At 43.2% G+C, this 26,494-nt stretch overlaps 1 protein-coding gene across 4 annotated transcripts in view; it reads left to right on the top strand.

The window, feature by feature from the left end:
• Positions 1-26,494, top strand: part of SEMA6A (semaphorin 6A) — a 133,300-nt gene that overhangs the window by 82,115 nt on the left and 24,691 nt on the right. For 3 of the 4 annotated variants that reach the window (XM_039257536.1, XM_039257534.1, XM_039257537.1), the window contains 11 exons: positions 2,991-3,081; positions 6,282-6,401; positions 7,097-7,185; positions 8,049-8,266; positions 12,402-12,533; positions 14,743-14,898; positions 16,379-16,555; positions 16,907-17,047; positions 17,136-17,216; positions 19,638-19,696; positions 22,041-22,061. In XM_039257536.1, coding sequence (XP_039113467.1) covers positions 2,991-3,081; positions 6,282-6,401; positions 7,097-7,185; positions 8,049-8,266; positions 12,402-12,533; positions 14,743-14,898; positions 16,379-16,555; positions 16,907-17,047; positions 17,136-17,216; positions 19,638-19,696; positions 22,041-22,061 — 1,285 coding nt within the window. The remainder of the gene's footprint in view (positions 1-2,990; positions 3,082-6,281; positions 6,402-7,096; positions 7,186-8,048; positions 8,267-12,401; positions 12,534-14,742; positions 14,899-16,378; positions 16,556-16,906; positions 17,048-17,135; positions 17,217-19,637; positions 19,697-22,040; positions 22,062-26,494) is intronic. The other variant, XM_039257535.1, reaches the window with a different exon arrangement.

Below are 26,494 nucleotides of genomic sequence, written 5' to 3'. Positions count from 1 at the left end.
GGAAACCGCACACGGGACGGTCTTCCCGCACAGGCCTGTCTGTCTGCCTGCCTAGCACTGCAAGTGGTAGCAAGCACCCTTGACATCGGTCAGAGAAGTGCTGTTTTCAGACTCAGGGCACTGCAGGGACACGCTGTCCCTTAAGCACTTTGTATGAACGGATCAACATGAAAGGTTCAAAGCAAAAACGATGACCAGTCTTCCCCGCCCCCCACAAAAGAAAACCCCAGGTCTCACAGTGCCAAAGCATCAAGTTGATTATAATAACTTGAAGCAGAAGGGTGATGAATTTTCGGTCTCTACCTCTGCACCATGCCATGATTCATAAAGTTTTTAATACAGTAAGTATTAGGAAGATTACAGCCCCCAAAGAAGATGACCTGGGAAGGAATTCTGAAGGCTGCCCACTATAAATCTAAAAGTTCACTCTGTACCTTTGGCCTTCCTGTTCTCCAAACCTCTTGAACTTCTGCAAAAGTAATTATCTATACCCTCTGGTGATTTAATTTCCCAGGGGCTGCTGTTAAGTCTGAGATTTGGAGGCTACCACAAGGATTAGTTCTAACTTCATGGAAAGAGGATTTCACCGTGGCATTGTTTTGTCTCTGGACCCTTCCAGACTCACACACCGAAACATTAATACTTCCCTGCTCCTTGCCTTTGACTGGCTATAGCTAAGGCCACTTTTTTTTCTTTTTTTTGAAGTAGATTCATTTAAAAACCTAAATCCTCCCTTGTATACTGTCTCCCCATTGCCAGGATTACAGCGTGCACTGCTTGGGATAAAGGCATTTCTGCTGCATCGCTGTGTACTAAGCATTACCTCTGAGGACATGCCAGACCCACAGACGACAAAGTCTGTCACAGTCCAGCAGGATGCTCTTCTTGGGATAAAATATATTAAAAAAAAAAAAAAAAGACTTTCATAAAAATGTGCTGAGGGGAGAAGAGTACATCTACAGGACGTCTCAACTAAACAAATAGGATGCAGGAGATAACAGAGAGAGGAGACAGGGGCTTTCTCAAAGTGGTTACAGAAGACAGGTCCTGCCATATCCGTGAAACTGTTTTCTGGGGGGGAGTTCAGGGCAAAAAGCATCAATGATGGAACAACACTAACAGCTGTTCAGAAAGCACCTCACTCTCCTCCTGGGCAACGACTCCAAACACTGTGATCTAAGGCACCGTGATGGAGTGCTAAAGGCCTTTCAGAGAGTTCCCCCCTCAGCACCACTGCTGTCTTAGATTCTCCCAGTTTCATATCTGTCGTCAAACACTGCAAACTGCCAGATGAAAACAAAATACTCTCACACTATACAGAGAAGACTGGACCACGGAAGGTTTAAAAACATTAATGAGGTGGCGGAGACCACTTTACGGACCCTGTGGTACTGAGACTTACATGCAGGGGAGAGCCCATAATGCGAGGAAGAAGAGCATGGGGTAGACGGCGAGAGCCACCCAAGTGCTGGCCAAGGTGGGGCCACCCTCTGAGGAAAGTTAGTGGCTGGGCAGGGGAGGCCAATTTACTGCTCGCATCACAGCTGAGTGCAGGTGAGTGACAGAGGGTCTGTCCCACTAGGCTTTTCAGAATGCTAAGTTTCTCCCTGCCCCTACCTCTGCCTGCTCCTAGGACCGTGGAATGCTGTACTGGATGCTCTGTATCTAGCGGGTGGTGTGTGGAAAGAAAGCAAAAGTGGAGGACCTCAGAAGGTTTTTAGAGGCAAGACCCAGAGGTGGCAGGCAGGCTTCTACTCACATTCCCTTGGCCAGAGCTCATCATGTGATCACACCTGACTTCAAGGGGGAATGGTGGGGGTGGAAATGTGGTTCAGTGTGAGATGGGGGCAAGGGAAGCAGAAGCTGGTGAGTGACTGAACAACTAGCAAGGCTTTGCCACACTCACAAATGTCCATGAAGCTAGGCAGGTACCTGCGGGAGTAAGACAAGCAGGTGTACATGTATCATACGGGTAAAGAGGCCTTGATGCTGAAAGCCATATGCTTGTTTGGGAAAAATGGCAGAGTGGCCATTACTTAGCTTGTGGCTGGTTGCCGCCACTTGGGAAAAAAGGTCCTGAATTAACTTTCCCACTTGCTCGAAAGAAAAGTAAGAAATCAGGTGTCATCTGCAGTCTCCTTATTTTAAACTAGAGCTCTTGCTTGCTTATCTTTCTTCTTTTCCTTTGATTTCCTTCCTTCCTTCATGCCTTCCCTCCTTCCTCCCTGACATACCTAACAAAACTCACTGACAGCCCAGTTACAAGCTCCAGCACGTAGGAACGAGGTCGAGGGTGGGCACACAGATGGATGTCCAATGGCCGCCCCACACCTCATTGTGTTTCACTTGTGTGACCCCCCTCACCTTCTAGGCTTCTCCTTCTGATCTACATGATTGGAGGCTGGGACATGTTTCTGAAGTTGGTGCAAAAGGCCACCTGAGCTCTTACTGCGTTGATGTTTTTGCTCCTTTACTGATGCCATACTATTCTGCAGGCTAACCAGATGGGGATTCCAGTGTCTTCTACTGGGATTTAACCAAAAAGGCAGGACTCCTCACACAAAACAAAACCAAAGATGGAGATCATTCCTTACAGAGTTCATGAGTCAACAGGTCATTTAGAGGCAGTGAGGGAGGGAAGGAAGTTTTCCCAGTGATTGCCTTAAACATTCCTTTTCCAAGGAAAAGATGCATGTTTCTAGGTCATTTCAAAAGGATATTGGAAATCTATTTACTACAATGGTTAAGAGGCAAGCAAATACAACTGAATCTCAGGCTCTCCAAGCCAGAGAACCTTGGTCAAGTGACTTAATCTCACTAAACCTCAGTTTCCTCATCTGAAACCAACAGACTTATCTCAGAGGGTATTTGAGGATCATGTGCACTTACGCATATGAATTACTTAGCACATTACGTGCTTCATAAATAATAGCTGCCATGACTACTGTTGGTTGTCGTTGTTCCTAATTAAGTCCTATTATTTCATTTAGATGGATACTCTGGAACCTTTCGGGGATGAATTCAGCGGAATGGCCAGATGCCCTTATGATGCCAAGCATGCCAACGTTGCACTGTTTGCAGGTAAACCACCTAGTTTCTTCTCACTGCATGTGCTCTCCTGGGCCTGTCGCCACGCACCTGCTCTGGAGGATTCGTAGAGCCACAGTCATGCTGCGCTTCTCTGGTGAAAACCGCAATTAAGAACGCCTTCTTCCACTTGAAATTCATATGGAAATTTTAATTTTGCTTCGTAAAAGGAGTCTCTGTCACACTTACCCATGCTTGCGTGCCTTCAGAGAAGGATAGCTCTGCTTCAGCTTTGCACGGACTGTGCAACATTGGCTACTAGGGCATGTTCGGGTTCAAATAATAAAAGATCCCACCTCAAACCAGCAATGTGGATTGATCATTCAAGCTAGGATTGACTTTGGGGGTAGTGTGATTCAACAGCTCAGTGACATCATACAGGACCCAGGGCCTTTTCGCCTCTCTGCTCTCGAAACTTCAATTCTTTATCTGAGAGACACCGGCTGCCCTCACAGTCAGTGGGGGTGGGGGCTGCCGACCCCAGTTAGGAGTTGCACACACTCCTGTCCACATACAGAAGGGGAAAGGAAGGAGACAAGCAGCGAGGCCACAAGCCCACAAGTTTCCAGCAGACACCTCAAATATCATTGACCTGTTTAGGGTATGTGCTTATTGGTGATGGAAAGATAATACGGCAGCGGTGATGCTGATTAGTTTAGGGTGACACACACTCCTCGTCCTCTCTCCCCTTCCTTCCTGGGAGCTGCCAAGGATACAAAGCAGCGAAAACTAAGCCATCATCTTGAGACTGGGATTCTCGTGTATGAGTGCGTGCGTGCGTGCGTGTGTGTGTGTGTGTGTGTGTGTGTTAATTAGAAATTTATTTAGGAATTCATTGCCAGCTGTGTGGAGGTGGGTGTAGCTCCAAGAAGTGTTGGTATAATAGTGATTGTTATAGCATATAATAAAGCAGTTAGCTATAATTTCCATCACAACAGCTAAAAAACGGGCACGTCCGCACCATGAGGAACCTAAGGGCTCTGATTATGAAACAAGATTAGCTCCTCGAACCTCGCCCTCCGTGTCCTACAGTTGGGGCTGATCTGAAGGCGTGGACTGGAGAAACGGCCTGCGCCAGGAAGGAAGGGACCCTCGGGTTTGCCCCCAGAAGTCAGGGCACAGCACTGGCAGGATGTGGCCTGGTACAAAACACAAAGCCCTGTAAACCTACCAGTCGACACGGACGGGAGCAAGACCAGTGCACAGGGTACTTGAGTGGATTCTCAAGTGCGTAACTTCAGCTGCAGCACCTTTCTGACCCACGAGCCTGCTGGCCCCATGGAGGATGTGGGCTACGGTGGGAAATGTAACTGTCAACCAAAAAGAGGACTTGTTATAGCCTGAGGCAGAAAGGGGACAGTGTCAGAGTATCAGCTAAGGCCACCAACTTTGCAGCCACTATGCAGAGCGAGCCCCATGAGACAGTACTGTGAGAGCCCCTCCTTCTCCCCCTACGGGTACACGTGGACAGCTTTTCAGTAGACCGTTTGAGATCCCTTAAAAGCTCATCCCTTATTAATAGAAGATCCTCGTTGGCAACTGAATGGTTGTCATGTTAACACGAGGGGCGGAACAGTGCTCTGATTTAGAAGTAAAAATCCTGGTGAGATACCCAGTGTTGAATGTAGAACAAAACGCATAACAGAAGGGGCTCCCCTGGCGGCTTAGCCTGGTGAGCGTCCGACTCTTGATTTCAGCTCAGATCATGATCCCAGGGTCGAGGGATCGAGCACCACACTGGAATCCACACTGGGTGTGGAGCCTGCTTAAGATTCATTCTCTCTCTCTCTCTCTCTCTCTCTCCATCCTCCCCTCCCTCTGCTGCTCTCCCCAACTCACACGTGCTCTCTCTAAAATTAAAAGGAGAGAAAGGGCGTAAGGGAAAGTGGGTGGGAGGAAAATTAAACACATGCCGCCCTCCTGCTGCCCACCACCACCCAGCATATCTGCATGACCTGGGGCTCTGGCTGTCTAAGAGAAGCTGTGATTTTTGTAGGTCTATTTATCAACAGATAGGTTTCTGTGGTTCAAATCTAACTAGTCAACCTTTTATTGATAAATGGCTGTTAATAACGCAGATGTCAAGACAGCTCCAAGTTGAACCTGAGCAAATTTCAGTTATTTTTAGATCAAAAGCAGACATCAAGACCTCTGCTTAGAGAGATCTGGACAAACTTTTCTAAAAAAACCATTACACCTAATGGGACTAGAGTGCATATAAGCCACTCCGACATACAACTCAACATAAGTAACCACTAAACATGAACCAAGGAACTAAATTCTACTTTTGAACACAATTACTGTTTCTGTTTCACATACTGCATAGATTTTACTATTCTAGAAGGTCCCATTTGATTATTTGTGTGCAGGATGTTTCTTAATCCAGGAAAAGAGGCCGAAGTGGTAGGGATTAATCTTCAACTTTCTTCATCCTCTTTTGCCTTAAATATACCCTAACCTAAAGGACATCCCCCAAAAAGCATGAATTCCCAAAGGCCAGATTCAACTCGGTGTCACCCCTTCCCCTTTCTTCCTTGCTTTAGCATCTTGAGTGTCAGAATGTTTTCAGTTCCTGACTCTCAAATACTGAAGCAAATATCTCTTATTTCAGCTAGACTGTCAGGGCTCAGTGGCTCTCATGACTGAAGTGACCCTCATCATGAATATAAGGAGCCATTCAGTCAGCTTTTTTCTTTTTCTTTTTTGCTCGTAAGCCCCCTTTCTCTGACTCCCCTCACCTGCCCAAGCTTAGGACTCTGTCCCTTCTGCACATACTTAAAATTTCTTGTGATACAATCAGCTTCTGTCTTTCCCTGGGCTCCCATCTAATCCGGTTTGCCATGGTGTGGTGGCAGTAGCAGTGTCCAGGGGGCCTTGGCCTTGAGATTTCAGTCAAGGTCCATCTAATCAAGAGAAGCAAACAACATTTTTCATTTACTCTGTTCCCTGAGCTGCTGCTTCTGCTTAGAAATTGCCATGCAATTTAAAAATGAAAAATGCTTCATCTCTCAAGATCCTAATTTAAAATGGTTAGGAATGTGGGCCAAGTATTTTCACAGCGACTCTTGGATGTTCCCCAGTCGTCCTATCTCATTTGCCTGATGTAGGAAAGCAATCTGGGGGATGTCTCTATTACTCTCCCACGCCCACTGTTGTGCCCCCACCCCGTTCACGTCTTTTCTTTCTCTTCTAAGATGGAAAACTATACTCAGCCACAGTGACTGACTTCCTTGCCATTGATGCGGTCATTTACCGGAGTCTGGGAGACAGCCCAACCCTACGGACCGTCAAGCATGATTCCAAATGGCTGAAAGGTGAACCAACAATTAAGAGAGAGAGGGGTGGGTGGTGGGGGGAGGGGGGGTCATATCCTGAGGGGGATTTAGAGTCTGGACAGTCCAGACTGGAGTTTCATTTTGGTAATAGCTGCTGACAGACAAGAAGGTGGAAATGGCATCTTTTGCCCCAACTGGTTTATTTAACTCCCCCTTTCCATTTCATGAGTTTTGGAGTATTAACACACCTACCAATGCCACTACAATAGAACACACCACATTCATCTTTCCTGTCTCAAGCACTCATTCCGGAGTCCAACATGAAAAGAACTGTACATTCCATTCACGGAAAGGAACAGGGGATCAGAGGTGGTGGGGAGCAGGGAAAATGCTATTCACAGCCCTGCATGAGTCAGGGTTCACGCGGAGACGCGCACCAAAAACCCTTTCTGTAATAGGGGCATTCCGTTGTGGAAAATAAAATTACAGACATATGAAAATTCATTTATTCTTCATTGTTAATTGCAATCACTTCTGAAAGACAGAATTTTGTAGGCTCGAATGCCTTCTGAAATTACCAGTGCTTGCTGGTATGGTCATTAGAAATGGTTCATGTTAACCCAATGTCTAATGGCCCTACACTTTTAATTAATATCATGTCTTTGGTTGCAGCTGATTGAAGTTCTTTTAACTCTGTGTGACATGTCCCCAATTAAAGTGCCATTTGTCCACAGAACCGTACTTTGTCCAAGCAGTGGATTATGGCGACTACATCTACTTCTTCTTCAGGGAAATAGCAGTGGAGTACAACACCATGGGAAAGGTAAGAGAGGTGGATGACTTACCCAGTGTTGTTCTGAATGACCTTGTTGTAAGAACCATAAATCTAATCACAAGGTCATCATTTTGAGAAGACACGGCCAAAGTCTGGTGGAAGTAAAACACTGTTCTGCCTCAGAGCCCTTTAAGCTTTTCCAGAACAGTCCCAGATTGCAGGGAACCTCTTAAATATTTCTACTGAAAATGTAATCGACAGATGTTTGTTTGGTTGATTTCACACTGAGTTTCAAGTATCTTGAGATGTGGTTTCCTTCCAGGTATGCTGATCATTTTTTTGTTTTTGTTTTCTTTTTAATTCAGTTGTTCCACACAGAGTAAATATCCAGTATCTTTAAGTAAAATGAGAACCTTGAACGTCTTTTACTGCAAAAAGCAATAGAACACTCACGGGATGTCCATGCTAGTTATTTTTACCAGAGAGTAGATCAAGGTCACTAAATTGGAGGGCACAAATTCAGTGCCAGGGTGGCTTGCAGGGTTACAAGAATTCGGAGTATGAGATTGAGGGCCCAGAGGCAGCTAGTGCTGATGGCAGAGATGGTGCATACAAAGTGTGCTTTTGTTTGAGGGAATAAAAAGCTGAGCAGTCTGTATGGAAATGAGTTTATCTGGCTGGGAGCTGATCCCCTGAAGGATTTATGGCTCTGTATTAAATGCCACAGCCTTGTCTTTCAAAACACGCTGTTCCAATGAGTCCCCCGCCCCTTTTTTTTTCCTGCTACTAATTTTAGAAACACATGATTAAATTAAGCACCTTGTTGTGTTTCTGTTTTCTAAGAAAGGCAAATTCTACCAAGATCTCGAAAAGTGAGTGCATTTCATTTTCCCTGTGTTTTTCCTCTGCAGGTAGTTTTTCCAAGAGTGGCTCAGGTTTGTAAGAATGACATGGGAGGGTCTCAAAGAGTCCTGGAAAAACAGTGGACATCTTTCCTTAAGGCTCGCCTGAACTGCTCAGTTCCCGGAGACTCTCATTTTTATTTTAACATACTCCAGGCGGTCACAGATGTGATTCATATCAATGGCCGTGATGTTGTCCTGGCAACCTTTTCCACACCTTATAACAGGTAACCGTGCCCTAGCTCTGCTGACCTAATCCGTCCTTCCCGGCTTCCTTTCCCCCTAGGGGGTTCTCCCCTAAAGCACAAGATTCACAACTGACGCAAAAATTGCTGCTTAAGTGCTGTTTTCATCAACAAATTAATAGTTAGAAGCATTATTAGCTTAGGATTTTAGGGGAAGTAATTAAATAAATTATAACAATATCTTCTATTTATTTGCCTGGCATACAAACACTTCTTGTGTGTTATTTCTAAATCTCTCCAGTAATAATGGAAACTGAATACTGTTGCCCTCTTTTTAAACTTGAGGAAACTAAATTATATTACCTCTTCCAAGTCAGGAGATGAAAGAGGCAGCTTTAGAACTCAAGAATATTTCTCCTCCCTCTTCAAGGTCACCTAACGTTCTGTTTGACTTTTACTGTTTCTATGACTAGATCGGCAACTTTTAAAGTAAAAACACTGAAAATTTAAGTGCTACAGAGAGAAATTTAGGGTTCCAGCGAGTCCATCTCACATCCCCACCCCTTGGTTATTATCCTGTCAGAGGTACCTGGACCCAAACACCATGGACTCTAGGGGCACTTGAGTTTGGACTTGGAGGTCATCAAACACTGTACCTAGAAATACTATCAGCTTATCCATTCCTATTTTTGTGTTTATTTAAGCTAAGACTCTGAGTAATCGAATGACGCAGTAAAAATTGTTCTTGGAGCAGCAGAAATGTGTAGAGATTAAAAACCAGGAGGAAGACAGGCATGAGATTCTCTGGTACTAGCACTCCTAAACCCTAGAGTCCTTGCACGCTGTATAAAAATGATTGTGATGGTGGGTATGCTCATGAAATCTAAAAACACGTACTTTATTCTCCCATCCAAGTACTAACCAGGCCCGACCCTGCTTAGCTTCCGAGATCAGACGAGATCGGGCGCGTTCAGGGTGGTATGGCCGTAGACAACACGTACTTTATTCTCATTTCTGTGTAGAACTTTAGAAGTTCTGCATTATCTTCCTCTGGGAATGCAGGGTTTTGTTCTGGATTACACGTATTATACTTGTTATTCTGGATTACACTTCTAAAAATCTGATTAAGAGTCTAGATGACAGGCAAATGCATGATGAGACTGGAGGGCAGCATATAGGAAGAAATGCGTAAGAACTAGAGAGTCTGAAACAGAGCGCGCCGTAAATGCACTGATGTTCCCTTTGGTTATATGGAAGATGAGAGTCAAGAACTCTCCACTGAAGATACGTGAAAATATGAATCCATATTGCAACAACAAGTATTCAGTTCGATTTAAGTGAGCCTTGACCATCCACAGCTATTTTAGACTTGAGAAACAGAAAAGACACAAAAACTCAGGCCATGACTATTCACACTTTGAAATCTAAGAATCTAGGACTGTTTAAAAAGAATACTGTCTTGGTACATGGGAATGCAGGGGCTGGTAGAATTTCAGAGCATGTTTCTAGTTTGTTTGGCCAGAGGCAGGGGGACGGGTGTTGAGGGTGAATTGTGTAATTATAATACAGTAGTAGATTCTTAATGTGTTATAGAGACTCCACGTAAAGGATTTTCTGAAAAGACCCTTAGGAAACTCCCAGTCACTACATGCCTATTTGGCCTTAGAAACCACAATGTTCAGAAAAACCCGAAGTTGATAAAAAGGCACATACCCATTTTCATCTGCAAATTAGAGTTTCAGTGATTCTGGTTTCATTCCTTTCCACCTCATCCTCCACACATGCAAAGTTGGTCGTGAAGACCTCTTCCAAGTCCTTTAGGTGCTCCTCTTTGCCATGGAGATAAAGCCCTAGTTCCCCAGCAGAGCACACAGGCCCTCCCCCTGCCCCCCCCCCCCCCCCCCCCCCGCCATGGTGAAGCCCATCTCCTCCTCCAGCTCCACGGGCTCATTGGCTGGAGCTAGGAGGTATTTCTTGGATGTGCTGTGCCTGTTGGTGCCCTGCTCCCAGCCAGGTCTGCCAGTCCATCCAATGTGTATCAGCTGAGACCCTATGTTATCTACTGAACATTTACCTATGTTATTTACTGAGCATTTAATGTTGAAGATTAGGGATTCTGTTAATATATATGCTGAAGAAACAGAAGGAAGGAAGAAAGGAATGAAGGAAAGATGAACAGAAGGAGAGAGGGAGAGGGGCACCTGGGTGGCTTAGTCGGTTAAGCGTCCGACTTTCGCTTAGGTCATGATCTCGCGGTTCGTGGGTTCGAGCCCCGCTTCGGGCTCTGTGCTGACTGCCAGCTCAGAGCCTGGAGCCTGTTTCAGTCTGTGACTCCCTCTCTCTCTGACCCTCCTCTGCTCACGCTCTCTCTCTCTCTCTCTCTCTCCTAGAAATAAATAAAAAATATTAAAAAAAAAAAAAAAAGGAGAGGGAGAAAAGGTAGGAAGGGAAAAGAAAGGATTTCACATGCAATTCTAACCGTGGGCAGATTATCAAACTCTAGGGTATCTTTAGTTATTACGAGGATGAGGTGCCTCATAAGATACTTCAGTATTTATCCTGTTTGTCATAATATTTATTTTTTAAGTTTATTTATTTATTTTGAGAGAGACAGAGAGTATGAACAGGGGAGGGCCAGAAAGAGAGGTAAAAAGAAAGTCCCAAGCAGGTTCTGCACTCACAGTGCAGAGCCCCATGCAGGGCTCGATATCACAAAATGTGAGATCATGACCTGAGCCAAAACCAAGAGCCAGACGCTTAACCCATTGAGCCACCCAGGCACCCCTATATGTCATAATATTTACAGTAAGTATATATACTTTTAGGAAAAATGGAGATGTGAAGAGAGTTTTACCAAATTAAATACATAAGGCTAGAGCTGTGAGATTCCAAAACCAATGGAGATCACCGTCTTATCTACTCAATTCTGTACACGATGTATACATATTCTACACACTTTAAAATCCATCCTGCCACTTTGATTTAAATAAGCTTTCTAATCCTCTCCCTAATTCTTGCTTTATTAGTAATACTTCAGTAATTATGTTATAAAATTAAAGATGGCATAAAACTCTCCTAATCGTGTAAGAAGTGATTTCCAAAACCTTCAACATTTGCAAAATCAAGACTAAATCGTTCTCTCTGCCCTCGATGATGTTCTCACACTACAAAGCATCTGTGTCTTTCCCAGGATGCTCCTGCCTGTGCAGTGGCCTACCACGTCAAACCCTGACTAAAACTCTGGGCCAGCCGGTGCCCGAAATTTATTCGATCAAATTCAAGGAACAACCATACTTCAAAACACACATGGGCTGGGGGAGCCTGAGTGGCTGAGTCTGTTAGGCACCCAACTCTTGGTTTCAGCTCAGATCATGATGTCTTGCTTCATGAGATGGAGCCTGCTTGGGATTCTCTCTGTCTCTCTCCCTAATACATAAACTTGAAAAAACAAAAACAAAAACAAAAACATGAGTTCAAAGAGTTGTGCCCAGATGAATGAATAATTCATGCCTTCTTTCCATTAATTAAAAAATAATCCCAATTCTTTTCAGGAGTAGCAAGGAAAGATGCAATTATAGGTAGAGATTACCGCCATTATTATTATTTAGCACTTAACAGAGCACTTTATTTGCAAAATGTTCATGCTTTAGAGGCTTAAATTGTTTAATCTTAATGCAAATAAATACAAAGTAAAAACTGAAATGGATAGTGACTAACATAAAATAAGCATGTTTTCCCCACACATACCTTCTCACTGTCCTTGGCTGGAAAAACCAAATTCACAGAAGCAATATGTGGACACTGCACCAATATTAGAGATACAGAATGTTTTCCAAAGATTTTTCTCTTTGGGTTAGTGACTTGAAAATTCAGGGAATTCATGAACCTTCTAAACTACCAGTTCTAAACAAATGCAGTTCCCAAAGCAATAAAAACATGTATGGTTTTTTTCTTTTTTTCCTCTCTGAGTTTGCTGCCACTAGTCCTTTAAGGCCACGGATGCAAATGTGATTCAGAGAAACATTTGTCATATATACTGGGACCCTTTACATTCACAGTGATCAGGGTGTGAACTTGAAATTCCACTGCCCATAATAGGGACGTTGCTTTGTAATACGTTTTCCAAGCTGCACGCATAACTGTCGTGAGAGGAACACTGTGTGAAATGTTGTTACAGCATCCCCGGGTCTGCAGTTTGTGCCTATGACATGCTTGACATCGCCAACGTGTTCACTGGGAGGTTCAAAGAACAGAAGTCTCCAGATTCCACTTGGACACCAGTGCCTGATGAACGAGTGCCCAAACCCAGGTACGTGTAAATATTTATATGGCTATTCTGAACTACAAGAAATGGGCATCTTGGTCCCAGACAGTGAACATCTTAAGAACTGCATACTAGCGCCTTCTGTGCTGGCCACAGCAATACAACTAACCAAGCAACAGAAAGATCTATGAGGCCATTTGCCTTAATCCCCTTAACCAAGTTGCATTCAAAACAATGACACACTAGTCTTTTGCTTAACCTCTACCTCTGTGGCTTATCCAAGGTAATCCTAGGATGATGGCAAGCATCCAGTCCAGCCAGCCCCACTGGTGTATGGTTCAGGAAATTGAGGCCCAGAGAGTTAGAAAGTGTATTGTACAAGTTCACAGACCTGTGTGGATTATTTCCACCACTCCACCCTTCTTCCCTTCCCTTCTGTCTCTGCACTCTAATAAAATGTGGAATATAAATGGTGATCCCTGGAGTTTGGTGACCAGGCTGGATCAGAGCTGAGTCCAGGACTGCAGGGTAACTGCAGGTAGAGACAAGTGAGTGCACCGGGCCATCAGGTTTTCTCTGGTCTACCAGGTTCTAGTCTGTTTTGGACGCAGACTCAGTGCATATCCCTCCACCAAAACATCCCCCGGAATCGCTTGCATGGGGAACCTATTGTCCTGAGCCCAGACAGAGACCTCCTGGTCCTTTGTAACCTCCAACAAATCTTCACACTAAATCAGCGAATTCATTCTCTCCCACCCAGACAGGATGAAACCCTCCCCCAAACAGGCGCCTCCCCTTGTCATGCCGCACACGCTTCAAACTTCCATTACAGCATTTGGCATCTAAGTTCCATAAAAACATCCCAGTGAGTCCAGCTTCCTCCACAAATTGGTGTGCTTCTGCAAAGAAGCCCAGCATCTAAACTTTTTGGTTTCCAACTCTCTCCTTCAACCTCCAATCTCCAACCACCCCTGCTGTCCCCCACCCCGCCACCGCAAGACACACACAAAGCAGCCCACTTCATTTAATTGAGCAGACTCAGACAACATGAACCACTACACCCAGGGGAGAAACCTCTGTGGCTCATCCATCTTCATCACCTGAATTATCGGGGGTGTGTATATACTCTGCTGCCCCTGCAGAGCAGACTAGGTGCAGAAAGCACACTCTGGCAACCTCAGAGAGATTCTCTAAGTCCCTGCCTGGCAATGTTTAGCTACTTTCTAGATAAGCAGGAGAGGGTGTTAAGCTTGAGGAATGAGGTTTCAGGGAGTACTTAAATAACATGGTCTCCTCGGTGCAGAGAGACAGTGTCAGCCAGCCACTGACAGGGCACAGAAACTTCACTTTTCTACTGGTGGCAATGTGTTTCTCCCACCCTTCCACGTGCATTATCCCTCTTCTTGCCAACATCAGATGCTCTCATGGGGCTGGCTTGATTAGTGCCACGAAAGAGTGTGTTTGTGAGGCCAGATCATGCCAGTGTTATCAGGGTCCTGTTTACTCTCCCCAACCAGCAGGCAGAGCAGGGCTGTGGACAAGGACTATTGTTGGTGTCTCCCGGACATGACTTTACCAAGCTGTCCCGTGACTTCCTGAGACCACAGAACTTCTTATACAAATTAATTTCCACTGTCATTGTTCAAAAATAAAAGAAATGACCTTTCAGGAGACAGTCTTCAGTGTAATTGGCTTTTCATACGTGCCCAACTCAAACAGAAAGTGAAAACAATAAAAAAAAAAAAACCCACCCGCTCTCTGACCCCCAGGTAATGAGGGAGGATGAGGTGGAGCCTTGCTGGTATACATTGCTGCCTGGTGGCTTTACGAATGCCTTTGTTTTTGACATTTGTGGAGAAGTCAGCTGATTCTCTCCTTGTGTGGAGCAAATGCCTCCAGAACTTCCAGCGGGGTTGTAGGACAAGGTAGAGCAGTCTCTGGCACAGGTTTGCAAACCACACACTTCCTCTCTTGTCGAAAGCTCCATCACTGTTTATGAGGTTAGTGCTTCTGGGGGGAAGCCAAGCTGCCCCCAGCTGACGCTGAACTGCCCTGGCTGGAGCTTCTCTATGGAATGAGAAGGCGGCAGAGAGACAATCCAAGCATATTTTATTTGGTGGCACTCTGCATTGTTCAACTTCCTCTCCTCAGCCTACGGTACATTGTCCCGCGTGCCAGATGCTTAGGGAAGCAGTTTGTTCAAAGAATTTGCCATAAGGCACGAAATAAGCTCCCTCCCCCTGTTTCTTTTTAGGCCAGGTTGCTGCGCTGGCTCATCGTCCTTAGAAAAATATGCAACCTCCAATGAGTTTCCTGATGATACTCTGAACTTCATCAAAACACACCCACTCATGGATGAGGCTGTGCCTTCAGTCATCAACAGGCCATGGTTCCTGAGGACAATGGTCAGGTGGGTGTCAAGCAAATCATGTCCTAACTGGATTCTTCCCTACTCCATCCCATGCTCATAAAACCTATCAGTGCATCATGATTTGAAATGCCACAAACATCTTCTGTTATCCTGGGCATTGATTCATCTGTGAAAGGCTGGCCAGTTGAGTGCCTGCCACAAAACCCCCATAACCACATTTCCAGTGAGAAGAGTTCTGATATTTTCAGAACTGGACACATGCCCGCGATTACGCATAATGAAGTTATCTCCTTCTGGGTCAGCCTATTCTAGGCAAAAGCAGAGAAGGAGTGAAGGAGACTAGTCAATGGCTGTGGATACCTATTTGGTTGGATATGGCTGCAAATATGCTCCAGATTCCACCCGATTATTGCCCTGGGTTGTTAGCCATCCGACAGGCCAGCGATGAAGGGAACACTTGCACAAGTATGGTCGTGTGAAGGATTCATACTGTACCATTTGTAACCTGAAGTGGTGTCCAGAAGAGAGGGGATAGTTGATTAGAAATCTGTGATAGCATTAAATACTCCCTTTTGTATTTATTTGGAACTTATTTCCAGATGAGCACGATGTCCCAAGTACCATCTTGCAGTGGTAATCAGTGAACAAAACGTCATTCAACCTTACCACCATTCTTATTTTAGGTAGGCCCCATGCCCAGTGTGGGGCTCAAACTCACGACCCTGAGATCAAGAGTCACATGCCCAACTGGCTGAGCCAGCCAAGGGTACTACCACCATTTTTAAGCAGTGATTTTATTGAAAGATATTAAAGTACTATAATGGCTCTTGCCCATAAAATGAAAACTGTGGTATCTAACTTGCAAGAGGGTTCATGTTTTCTGGTTTATGCCATGGTGCTTGGCACAAATCAGTATCCATGGCATGGTGAATGGCTGAGAGATACCAGAGAAGGATGATGTCCTTCACCCTTAGCTTTAAGTAGACCTTGTTTGGAATGCACATCCTCATATTAATTAATGGTGTCATCAGCACCCTACCTGTCCATCCTTCAGAACTGTCAGCCCCTCTACACACACTTGGAAAGCTTTCCAATCTGACCTCTTGTTGACAAGGCTTTCCAGAGTATGGAAAACTGGTAGCCATGCTCTTCTTTTCAATGTTAACTGAAATGTTAAATGCGTTCCATGATTATCTCCTCCCCTCTTCATGGGACACATCCGCCTCTCCTTGGTGCTCATGGAAGAGATCGCTGCTGAGTGGTTTCATATGGCTCGGGCTGTCTCTTTGTTATGTAACTTGGCCTCCACAAATACATACATCCCTTCTACCCGTGGAGCCACACTGATGTGCCGCATATGGAAATAAAGGCCCAGAACAGCTTGAGAACATTATCTGTATGCATACATTTTTCTTGAGGTTATTACTAGAAAGCGATGTCACAACTCTTTGAAGTGGAAAAGGGGACCCTTGAATGACAGACCAGCAGAGAGATAAAAGCTGTGATCCTGTCATCTTAGATACCGCCTGACCAGAATTGCGGTGGACACTGCTGCTGGGCCCTATCAGAACCACACTGTGGTTTTCCTGGGATCAGAGAAGGGGATCATCTTGAAGTTCTTGGCCAGGATGGGAAACAGTGGTTTCCTAAATGACAGCCTTTTCCTGGAGGAGATGAGCGTTTACAACCCTGAAAAGTAAGTAGACTGTTGGGTTCTTTCTCAGTAATTATTTGTCATTACGATCCTTTTCATTCAGAGAAAAATCTGAGGAGAGGAGACTTCAGTTGAGTGCGTTTTTTTTTTAGGGGGCTTTTAGTATTGTTTGCAAAAAAAAAAAAAAGAAGCATTATTTTTCTCCTTGCCAATAAATGTGTGTTTATATAGAGACACGCACAGGGCCAGGGAGACGGGCACCTTTTAGGATCTGTTTCACCTTCAGTGAGATCAAATTAAGGGATCACCTTGTGGGCCAAGAGGCAAGGTGGCAGGAAGAAGAGACCTGAGTCGAGAAAGAGTGTTAACGGTATGATCATGCCTTATAATCAGGTGCAGCTACGACGGGGTAGAGGACAAGAGGATTATGGGCATGCAGCTGGACAAAGCCAGCAGCTCTCTGTACGTTGCATTCTCCACCTGTGTGATAAAGCTTCCCCTGGGCCGCTGCGAACGACACGGGAAGTGTAAAAAGTACGTATTTTGCCTCACGGACCATGAGAGTCCACGGTGGTGCTTAGAGGGGAGTCCAGGGTAGCTCATGGTCATCTTTCTCCTGCAGAACCTGTATCGCCTCCAGAGACCCATACTGCGGGTGGGTAAAGGAAGGAGGTTCCTGTGCCCATCTGTCACCCAGTAGCAGGTAAGGAACCAAAGGCGTGGAAGAGCATAAAGTGGCCCCCAGCCGCCGGGCTTTCTAGATGTACAATTACCTGTGCTCTCACACACTGCTGTCATTCAGCCTTCTGTGCACAGATCTCATCAGTGGGACTGCCGGCCAGTCCTCCTTCCTCTTCCCATTTCATGGAACACCCCACCATCACATGTGGCAGATCTCCAATTGATTAATCACCCATCCTGAGATTGATTAAAAACACAGAGAAAAGAAACACTGCGGGCTTCTGAGTATTCCCTGGAGAGTGGGACAAGAAGGCACATGCCTTGATCACTGCAGTGTAAGAATAGCAGCGGAGAAAAGAGGCAATAGGGTACCAATTAGATTAGTGCTGCGGTCTGCCCAGCCACAGCAAAACTGGCTCCTCTAATTGACCATGCAGGGCCAAGAAGAGCTCACAGAGCATTTGTTAACCGATGCATTTGTACTGCAAGTATGGTGTATGCATCCAATAAACCATTCTCCTGCACTGAAGAACAGTTGACCCTATTACTCGTTAAGGAGTCAATCAATTCTTGGCAGTTCTCCAACAGATCAGCTAGATTGGGCCAGTCTATCATGCCTGTGATTTGGGTGCTTAAAACTGTCACCCTGGTTTTAAGTGCTTAGATGGCATTAAAGGTTTCTTTCCGTTATTTTAGTGGATGTGAAATCCGGTGCACATCTTTGACAAGTTATGGCAACTCGAGGAAGGTGCCATATGGTAGGACAGTTCCGTCTTCGCCATTCCGTCAAGTCCCCCAGGCCTTCGTGGCACTCTGGGCCTCCTCTCCTAGCTCAGAATAGCTAGACAGACAGGAGGGCACATCTGATGACCACCACATGCAAAATCTGAGGCAAAGTATTCCAACAAGCGGAGCTAATGATAATTGTGAAGTCTGGCCTGGAAATCTGACTAACGCAAACGGTTGACTATGTATCACTAGATCAGCTCCACAAGTAGCAATACTGACATACTAGAACTTTCTATCTTTTCATGGGGACCCTCAAAGTGAAGGAGAAAAGATCTCAAAGCACAAGGAAGGAAGCTAAGAAATGACCTATCTCCTTTCTAGGTTCAAGGTGTGACCAAAGGTAGTAAGACTGACTAAAAAATCATTTTTAAGTCATGGGCACCTGGGTGGCTTAGTCAGTTTAGCCTCTGACTCTTGATTCAGCTCAAGTCATGGTCTCACGGTTCATGAGATCGAGCCCCCATGTCAGGCTCCAGGATGGGCACGGAGCCTACTTGGGATTCTCATTCTCTCCTCTCTCTCCCCTCCTCCCCCCCGCCCCTCTGCTCACGTGTGCTCTGTCTCCAAACAAACTTTAAAAAATATCATTTTTGTCAACATGTGAATTCCAAATTGTTCCCTTAAGGATATATATAAATATATATAAATATCTTTATATTTAAGCATACACACACACACACACACACACACATGCTTAAAACATGGTAGAACTCTCCTTGAAAAGTGGCCTTCAGGGACTGATGAATGCTGGCTTTCACTACCACTGAAAATCTTTATCCTTTGAATATGAATTTGATTTTTAACATAGAAAAAAACACTGGAAAACAAACATGGTGAATTATTAGATCAAGGTGTGACTTTCAAGACAGTTTTCCTATATGGTCCATAAAATAAACTCTAAAGACAGCTGCAGAACAGAGTTTCAGTCATGTTGTGAGAAGCGGTACAGAGTTCTCCCCAAACAGACACTTCTCCCCTGGACAATTCCAGTGTGCTTATTTTAAAAATCAGATTATATATATTAAGTTTGGTCTAGTTATATAACTCGTACAGCCCAATGGTGACCAAGCAGACTTGAAACAAAAGTGAGCATGAAGGTAATACTCCAGAATCACAGGGCCACAGGGTCTCAGTGAAATGCACCACCATGTCCCATCCCCTCAAGGGAGCTCTGTACCCACCAGCCATTTGTTCCTTTGAACACTTTCTTATATAGGTTATTTCTGGGCAAGGAAATAAAGGTCTAGGAAGGTGGTGCTGGGGTCAAGAAAAAGTAGAGAGGATTTTCTTTTTCTTTTTTTCTCTTTATAGACTTCTATATCACTTATAAAGAGTTATGTTGACATTTAAACTTTTTAAACATTTAAGAAATGCTCAATCTGTAAAAGAAGGATATAAATAATCCGCAAACTAATTAACTCCCTGAATAATATCGGAATTAACTGCTTAAACCGTGGAGAGTCACAGAAGACTCATTTCTGTAAACTTCAGAGACAAATTTTCAAGCTGTTATCTACTTCTGGTTTTTGCACCTGCCATTCAAGTTATCAAACTGTGTTGGTTTCTTTAGTGAAACTTCAGACAACGTTCTGGTGTAACAACTCACGATATTGAATTTGTTTCTTTCCCCTCCCCCCCTTTTTTTTTATTAAAGACTGACTTTTGAACAGGACATAGAACGTGGCAACACAGATGGCCTCGGAGACTGTCACAGTAAGTAAAGCTTTTTATCCATCCTCGTCTTTGTGCAAAGACCCTTTTATCGGACGGCCTAGAAATGTCGCCCCACATGTGGACCTAGTGAGGCTGGCACTAAACCATGCATAAGTAACAGAAATCATCTTCTAAATATCAAATCAAGGAAACAGCATGTTTTGAAGCTAGTGTTGTCGATGCTGTTGCTATAAATGCTGGCACCTATTCCATTGTCACAAGGCTGTGGAACAAGTTCACTCCAGAGAATAGTAATTATAGCAGAGCAGTATGTTAGATCAACATTTCCATTAAAAAACTAGTTTAAAAAAAACCGTGTTTTTACCCCGTAATTTTTAGCCAAATAATAAAAAGACTGATTGCCATGCTTTCGCTTTTTAATTGAATGGGAGTGTTTTGAATGTATCGACTAATAAAAGTAATTATTTTTCTAATTAGATTTATGTGTGTTACCATTCGCAGTAGAGAAAATTTTCAGAAAGAACCCACTCAAGTACAGGGGGACTCAAAATAACCTTTTTATCAGAATTCACCTTTTATGTTTACCTCAGAGTTCATTTCCAAAGTTATTAAATGGTAACATTTTAGTTGGAACCTCGTATAAAAGGTCCTGGTCAATCGTCTGCCCAGCTGTCCTAATGATCTGATTAAATATGAATATTCTCCTGAATATGTTTATTCATGCTAATTTACAGAAGAATGCCATTCTCTTGGAAAATGTTTAGTTCGCAGTGTTTTAAATATGCTGTATGATGAATTCTGGGAAGCCTGCATTCAAAATGGCACCCAAAAATGGCTCCTAAGGGAATGAACCAGGATTACTCTGATATAGTGAAAATCAGAGATGAAACGCTAATCTTTGAGCCATGAGTACTGAAATTCTGACTCTAAGGTACCATTCAACTCTCTCCCTTATCTTGTTTTGGAGATCAAACATAATCAAATAAAGAGGGCTATGGGCAGCCTCATCTCCAAATCTTTTGTATTTATTTTGTTTGCAAATATTCTATGCTGGCAAAAGCGTCTTCCTATGTCTTCAAACACAAAATATTTATGAGTTCAGAAATCAACATGGGGGACAGTGGCATCACCAAAACACCTCTGTTTCTTGTGTGAAGTGAGACAGTTGGAGGTTTGATCAGTGGGTCTTAATCACGTTGGTGCCTTATGGCTCCATTTGCAGGGAAATAAGTTTTGGGTTGTGCATGTGTCTATGCGAGCAAACTTAAATTAGCTGACTTCAGTGAATAATTTGCTTCATATTTTTAGGATTTGGTGGTATGGGCATCTGTAGAAAATAGGGGTGTGAACTGAGACTGAATAACTAAACACGTGAAAAATGTGAAAATGGATGTTACTGTCTCCATCACGTGTCCACGACACCAGTAGGGCTCACACCACATGTGTTTTCAGGCCCAGGAACCTACCGAAGCCTCTGTATCTAACATGGGGGAGACCTTCAGGCCAAAACCAGGGATTTGCTCTTCAATCTCAGTGGTCAAGCCTCCGTGTTTTCATGTGCTTCCTAACCTAGAACTCTACTCACACTGTGACACTTAGGGTGCTGGCTTAGGTCAGAAGGTGCACCTGACCTTCTGCTGCGTTTTCTAGTGGCTTCTCTGCTCTCTATGCTCCTGCTGGAGCAGGACCTATTTCTATGAGACATATCTATTCACACAGAGGCATGCAGAGGGTTCAGATGATTGGTGCACAGTGACTCTTGAACAGGATTTTAAGGGGAAATGAGGAAATCATGAAGAGTCGGTGTCAGAGGCTGAGTAGCAAGCAAGCTAACTGAACCAGTGATCTGACCCAGACACACAGCACCCACACGTGTGTGCATAGCCTATACGTGTGTGTGAGTATTTTTATGTTTTTAATTTCCCAATGAAAACCTCTGCTGAGTTCAGAACATTGTGATATTGGACAGTTCCTCACAGCATGGTCGAGAGGATGAAATGAGAATGTACAGAAAACAGTATTTTGCAAGCATGGTCCAGATGTCACTTATTTTGCCCACATACACACCCCTCTGTACAGAGTAAGGGACATAGAATGTCAGTTCCCAGTGCTTCTTCTAACTCTTGCTTTTTCTTTGAGTCTTGGCAACAAAGGCAGTGACTTTGAGGAAACTCGCTTGGGAAAGAGATAGGAGAGGATAAAATCGGACCCAGTACAAAGTGTCCTGTATCACAAGCAGAAATGAAAATGAAAAAGCGCTTACTTAGTATCGGGGATCATATGTTAGCATAATTCTGTATTAGCTCATTCCTACTTACAATGTAAGTGACACTAAGCAGAGTGTTAAACGTTAAGTAACCTTCTCCTCCCTTTTGTCTTCCAGATTCCTTCGTGGCCCTGAATGGTAAGGAAGATATTACTCATAATTTAATATCGATGGAAATCTATGTGGGGAAACCCTGTTTTACTAATCCTCTTGAGTATTTTCAAACCTTAGGTTTCTTTTTTAATTAATTTTTTTCCTCATTATTTTTTTATAGACATTTCAACTCCTCTTCCAGATCATGAAATGTCTTACAACACAGTATATGGTCAGTTTATGGATTTTTTTTTTTTAATTTTAAGCCACTCATCCTGTGATAGTTTATAGTTTCCATCCCTAAACATCACGGACCAGATTCTTTGTTACTTCAGGGCCCCAATTCACTAAAATTATTTATTAATTTCACGATGCTTCCAAAATCACTCTATGAGAGACAACTGACATATGAGATCAGTTCCTACCTTTTTAATCCACATAACATTAAATCTGCCAACCTTAAGGAATTTGGTGAACATGTTTAATGAGTTCTTGAGGGAGAAGCAATTGCTTTCTGATACAAATTTATCCAAGATAAAACAACAGTGCTTGTAACTAACGGGCAGTAGCTCTTGGCTGGAATACCATTCCCTAAAATGCCGACTTTCAAGGCAGTACTGTCTGCAGGGGGAAAAAATCTAGAAGGCATGCAAATACCATTAGGCAAACCTTTCCAGTATCACGTGGAAAACAGCCATCGAAATTTAAATTCACAAAGAGTATGACTATTTAGACATATTTTCAGTGAGCATTCTTCAGAATGTATACAGACAGGAGTGATGTGGGGGAAATGATGTGCAAGCAGGATTCCTCCCATTGTGTCTGCTGTGAAATACACAGACACTGTATTAAACAAAGCCATGAGGTCCATAAACAAAATATTCTGAGGCTTTTGGTAGAAGAATTGAAACGTAGCCAAGATGCACCACTGCCATTTCTCAGAGTTTCCCCAAATGTTTATGAGGATAAACCATTCGTGTGCTGTTTAAATGTTTATTTATTTTGAGAGAAAGAGAGCGAGTGTGAGTGGAGGAGAGATAGAGAGAGGAGAGTCCCCAGCAGGCTCTGTTTTGTCAGCACAGGGCCCTATGTGGGGCTCGATCTCACAAACTGTGAGATCATGGCCTGAGCTGAAATCAAAAGTCGGAGGCCTAACCGACTAAGCCACCCGGGTGCCTCCATGTGCTTTGTAAATATAATATGAAAAACACATGTGATGGAACATTTAAGCTTTGCATTCTAATGGGGACTAAGAGTTTCATAGATGTGCATTTTATAGCTTCTGTGTTAAAAGTATGTCATAGTAACAGTTCTAGAATGGTCTTTGTAGAGGTAGGTAACAAAGGAAGGGGAAAAAAGGAAAGAAGAGAGAGCAAGGCAGGTTTAGGATTCGAAGAAATAGTTCAAGATGACTACAAACGTGTTTAATAGTGCTATGTCAACTCTTCCTCCCTGTGTCTAATTGGCGTAAATAAAAAGCCTCTTGGAAAGTACTAAAGACTTTGCAGTCCTAAATGAGCTGTGCAGGTATGGAAAACGATGCCTGGTTTCTCCTGCCCATCCCCCTGGTGGAGGGAGGCAGTGTGGAGCACAAGTCCTTTAGCGTTTTCTCATCTGTGACCCATGCCAGAATACTGAACACCAGCGATAAAGAAAATTCCTCTGGAGGCCGATGTCGTCTAGCATAGCTCGCCCGTCAGAAAGAGAATCCACTTAGCATCTACTCTCCTCCAATATCGTACTCTGCAATCATTTCCTATAATTGAATAATCCTTATCAGATATTGAGAAATTCAGGTCTGAAGTCTAATTGAACCAGCAACCTCCTTAGTCAACTGGACTAAGACCAATTATAACTCCCAGGTAATTTCTCGTACAGAAAGAATAATTAAACCACGGGATGCATTTTTATGAACAAAAATCACTCTCCAATCTATGGATCTCTCTTATTTCCCTTACAAAGGGAAAGGAACTTATTAATTCCTCCATATTAACATTTTAAGGGATGTCTGTTTGCCCTCAGCTCTTGATCAGTGGCTTCTGTTATGAAACTAAAGAAGACTTGGACTTCTCCTTTCAACTAATGATTCTGTCCGTTTTAGGCTAATCCTGCCCAATGTTAAATGGTTACATGATTGACCGCCAAGATGAGAACTCATCCAGACAGTACTTATAAAAATACAGAGACTTTCTTTTCACAAACTATTGCAAGAAATGCTTATTTTGCAGTTAGAAAACCTAGAACAGATTTAATTAATTCACTCAGCAAATATGTGCTGAGTGCCTACTAGGGTGTCAGGCACTACTAGACTAGGCACTGTATTTCTACCATCAAAGGAAGGACCAAATTGTTTTTTTTTATATACATGGATATAGATTAGGAAGGCAACCACCAAGTCCAAAATCACCCACTGTTTCAAGCTGTGTCCTCTGCATGTCCCCATAAAATGTTCAGTGGCTGAGTGTGGGTTCTAAAGAGAGCCACAAAACTCAAACTGCCTAACTCAGAAAAAGGAATCATTACAATAAACCACACAAACTCTCTGCTTGGCAAAAGCTCTGTGCAACACCGGTTACATATGCGAGAACCCCTTTTTTTAGTGAATTGGACCCTATTTTCCTTCTCTCTCCCTTTCTTGCATTGATTTAATGTCTCTTATTTTGTGTCTAATTGGCTACAATCATTGTTCATAGGTTATAGTGGTTTGAAGAGTCTCTAACCTCTGGAATCACAAAGACTTGTAGATATAGAGAAACAATATGATGCACATTAAAGTTAACTTCTAAAATTTATCTATTTCTTTATATATTATAAGAATAATACATCAGGGGCACCTGGCTCGCTCAGTCAGTACAGCATGCAACTCTTGATCCTCAGGGTCATGAGTTTGAGCCCAACATTGAATGGTGGAGATTATTATTTAAAAAAAAAAGAAAGAAAGAAAGAAAAAGAAGAATACATTATAAGCTCCACTGTTTAAAATATGACCTTTAATAATGGATTAACAGGACAAAATAATACGTTCCAAATCTACTGACCTGTAATACCATGTCTATAAATGATTGCCTATTTTTGTAGCACGATTTTGATCACAGAGCCTCTTAGTGAATGAATGCACAAAAATTATGTAGCCTGTGGAATCAGATTTTAAGAAGGAATATAAGGGATTTCCTTTTAACATATTTACGTTTAGAGAAGCAGCAATAATAATACCCCTCTCTGATTTCAAACTAAGGACTGCTGTTTAATGGTGCTTTCATAAGGCGGTTCTACAATTTTTGAGAATTTCTTTGACCGTGATTCACCAGTGACACGTGTTGCCTCTCCTCACACATAAGTTCAAAAGAATACAAACCCCATGCTGCTCAGTTTTTTTAATTTTGTGTACATCGGATGCATGGTTTCTCTAGATTTACATATAGAAAATGGGGATGTGGTGGGTATTAGACTAACACTTCAGCAATAGGAAGGAGGTGATTTCTCACATTTGTGTAAAGCATTTTCCTACCTAACTACCATCTGGTCCACATTAATTTCCTCTCATAGCCATAGCTTTCCATTACCAATGAGTTTTCCATGTATTTGCAGCATATGGTCCAGGAAATCTTTCGACAGAGAATGTGTCCCTTAGGCATATATTTCCCCTGGATTACCGTATTAAGAAATGTTCTCCCTAAACCATACTTAGGGCATTACCATAAAATTGCCCCTTGAACACAGTTAAATTGAAAGTACTCAAAATGCATATCAATTCAGGAAAAAGAAATTCTTGCTACTTGGAGAAAAGGGTTGTTGTTCCGTCCCCCACACTCCCCAACCTTCCAGCCTTTCTAACTCCCTACAAAGCAATGTCTAATTGTTTGCTTATGCTGGGTGCTGAGTTCTCTCTTAGGTTGGCCATATATTTTGTTAGAGCAGAGTAGAATTCAAGAGTAGAAAACGGAGGTTACATTTTAGACCTCAGTATAAGCGAAAAAGAAATTCTGTATTTCGAAGTCCAGCTTAATTTCTCTACCTCTGTTCTCTTATCAGTACTGAGATATGAAACCCAGAAATGTAAAAAATAAATAAATAAGTCTAGAAGCAGGCATTCTTGAGTTTTAAATGAATATGTTCTTAACTGTTGCATATAAACCAGACTCTGTGCAACAAAGCTGATGTCTGAAGCTGTGCAGAAGCCAAACAAACTACAGAGAAAGGGGTTTCTTAAATGTTACTCAAGTTCTGTGGTGGCATTTAAGAGTGGTGCTTCCAGAGAGATCATTGTAGCCTAGGTGAGCTACCTGGCTTCCCTGATTCATCCCTGCCATCTTTTGTACAAAACGTTGCCTGTCACGTGCAGTATTAAAGCCGTCTGGGAATCCAACTTCTGATGCTAACTGTAAAAACAGAAGAATGCAGTGTACTGCTCATTCTCATCTTTCTGGTCAACAGTATTTTATTTAACACATATGCGGCGATCACAGCCCAAGGCTAGA

This window comes from Hyaena hyaena, unplaced genomic scaffold (genome assembly GCF_003009895.1).
Source record: "Hyaena hyaena isolate Hyena2069 unplaced genomic scaffold, ASM300989v1 scaffold_626, whole genome shotgun sequence".
Lineage (NCBI taxonomy): Eukaryota > Metazoa > Chordata > Mammalia > Carnivora > Hyaenidae > Hyaena > Hyaena hyaena.
This window is presented reverse-complemented; position numbering and strand designations above follow the sequence as displayed.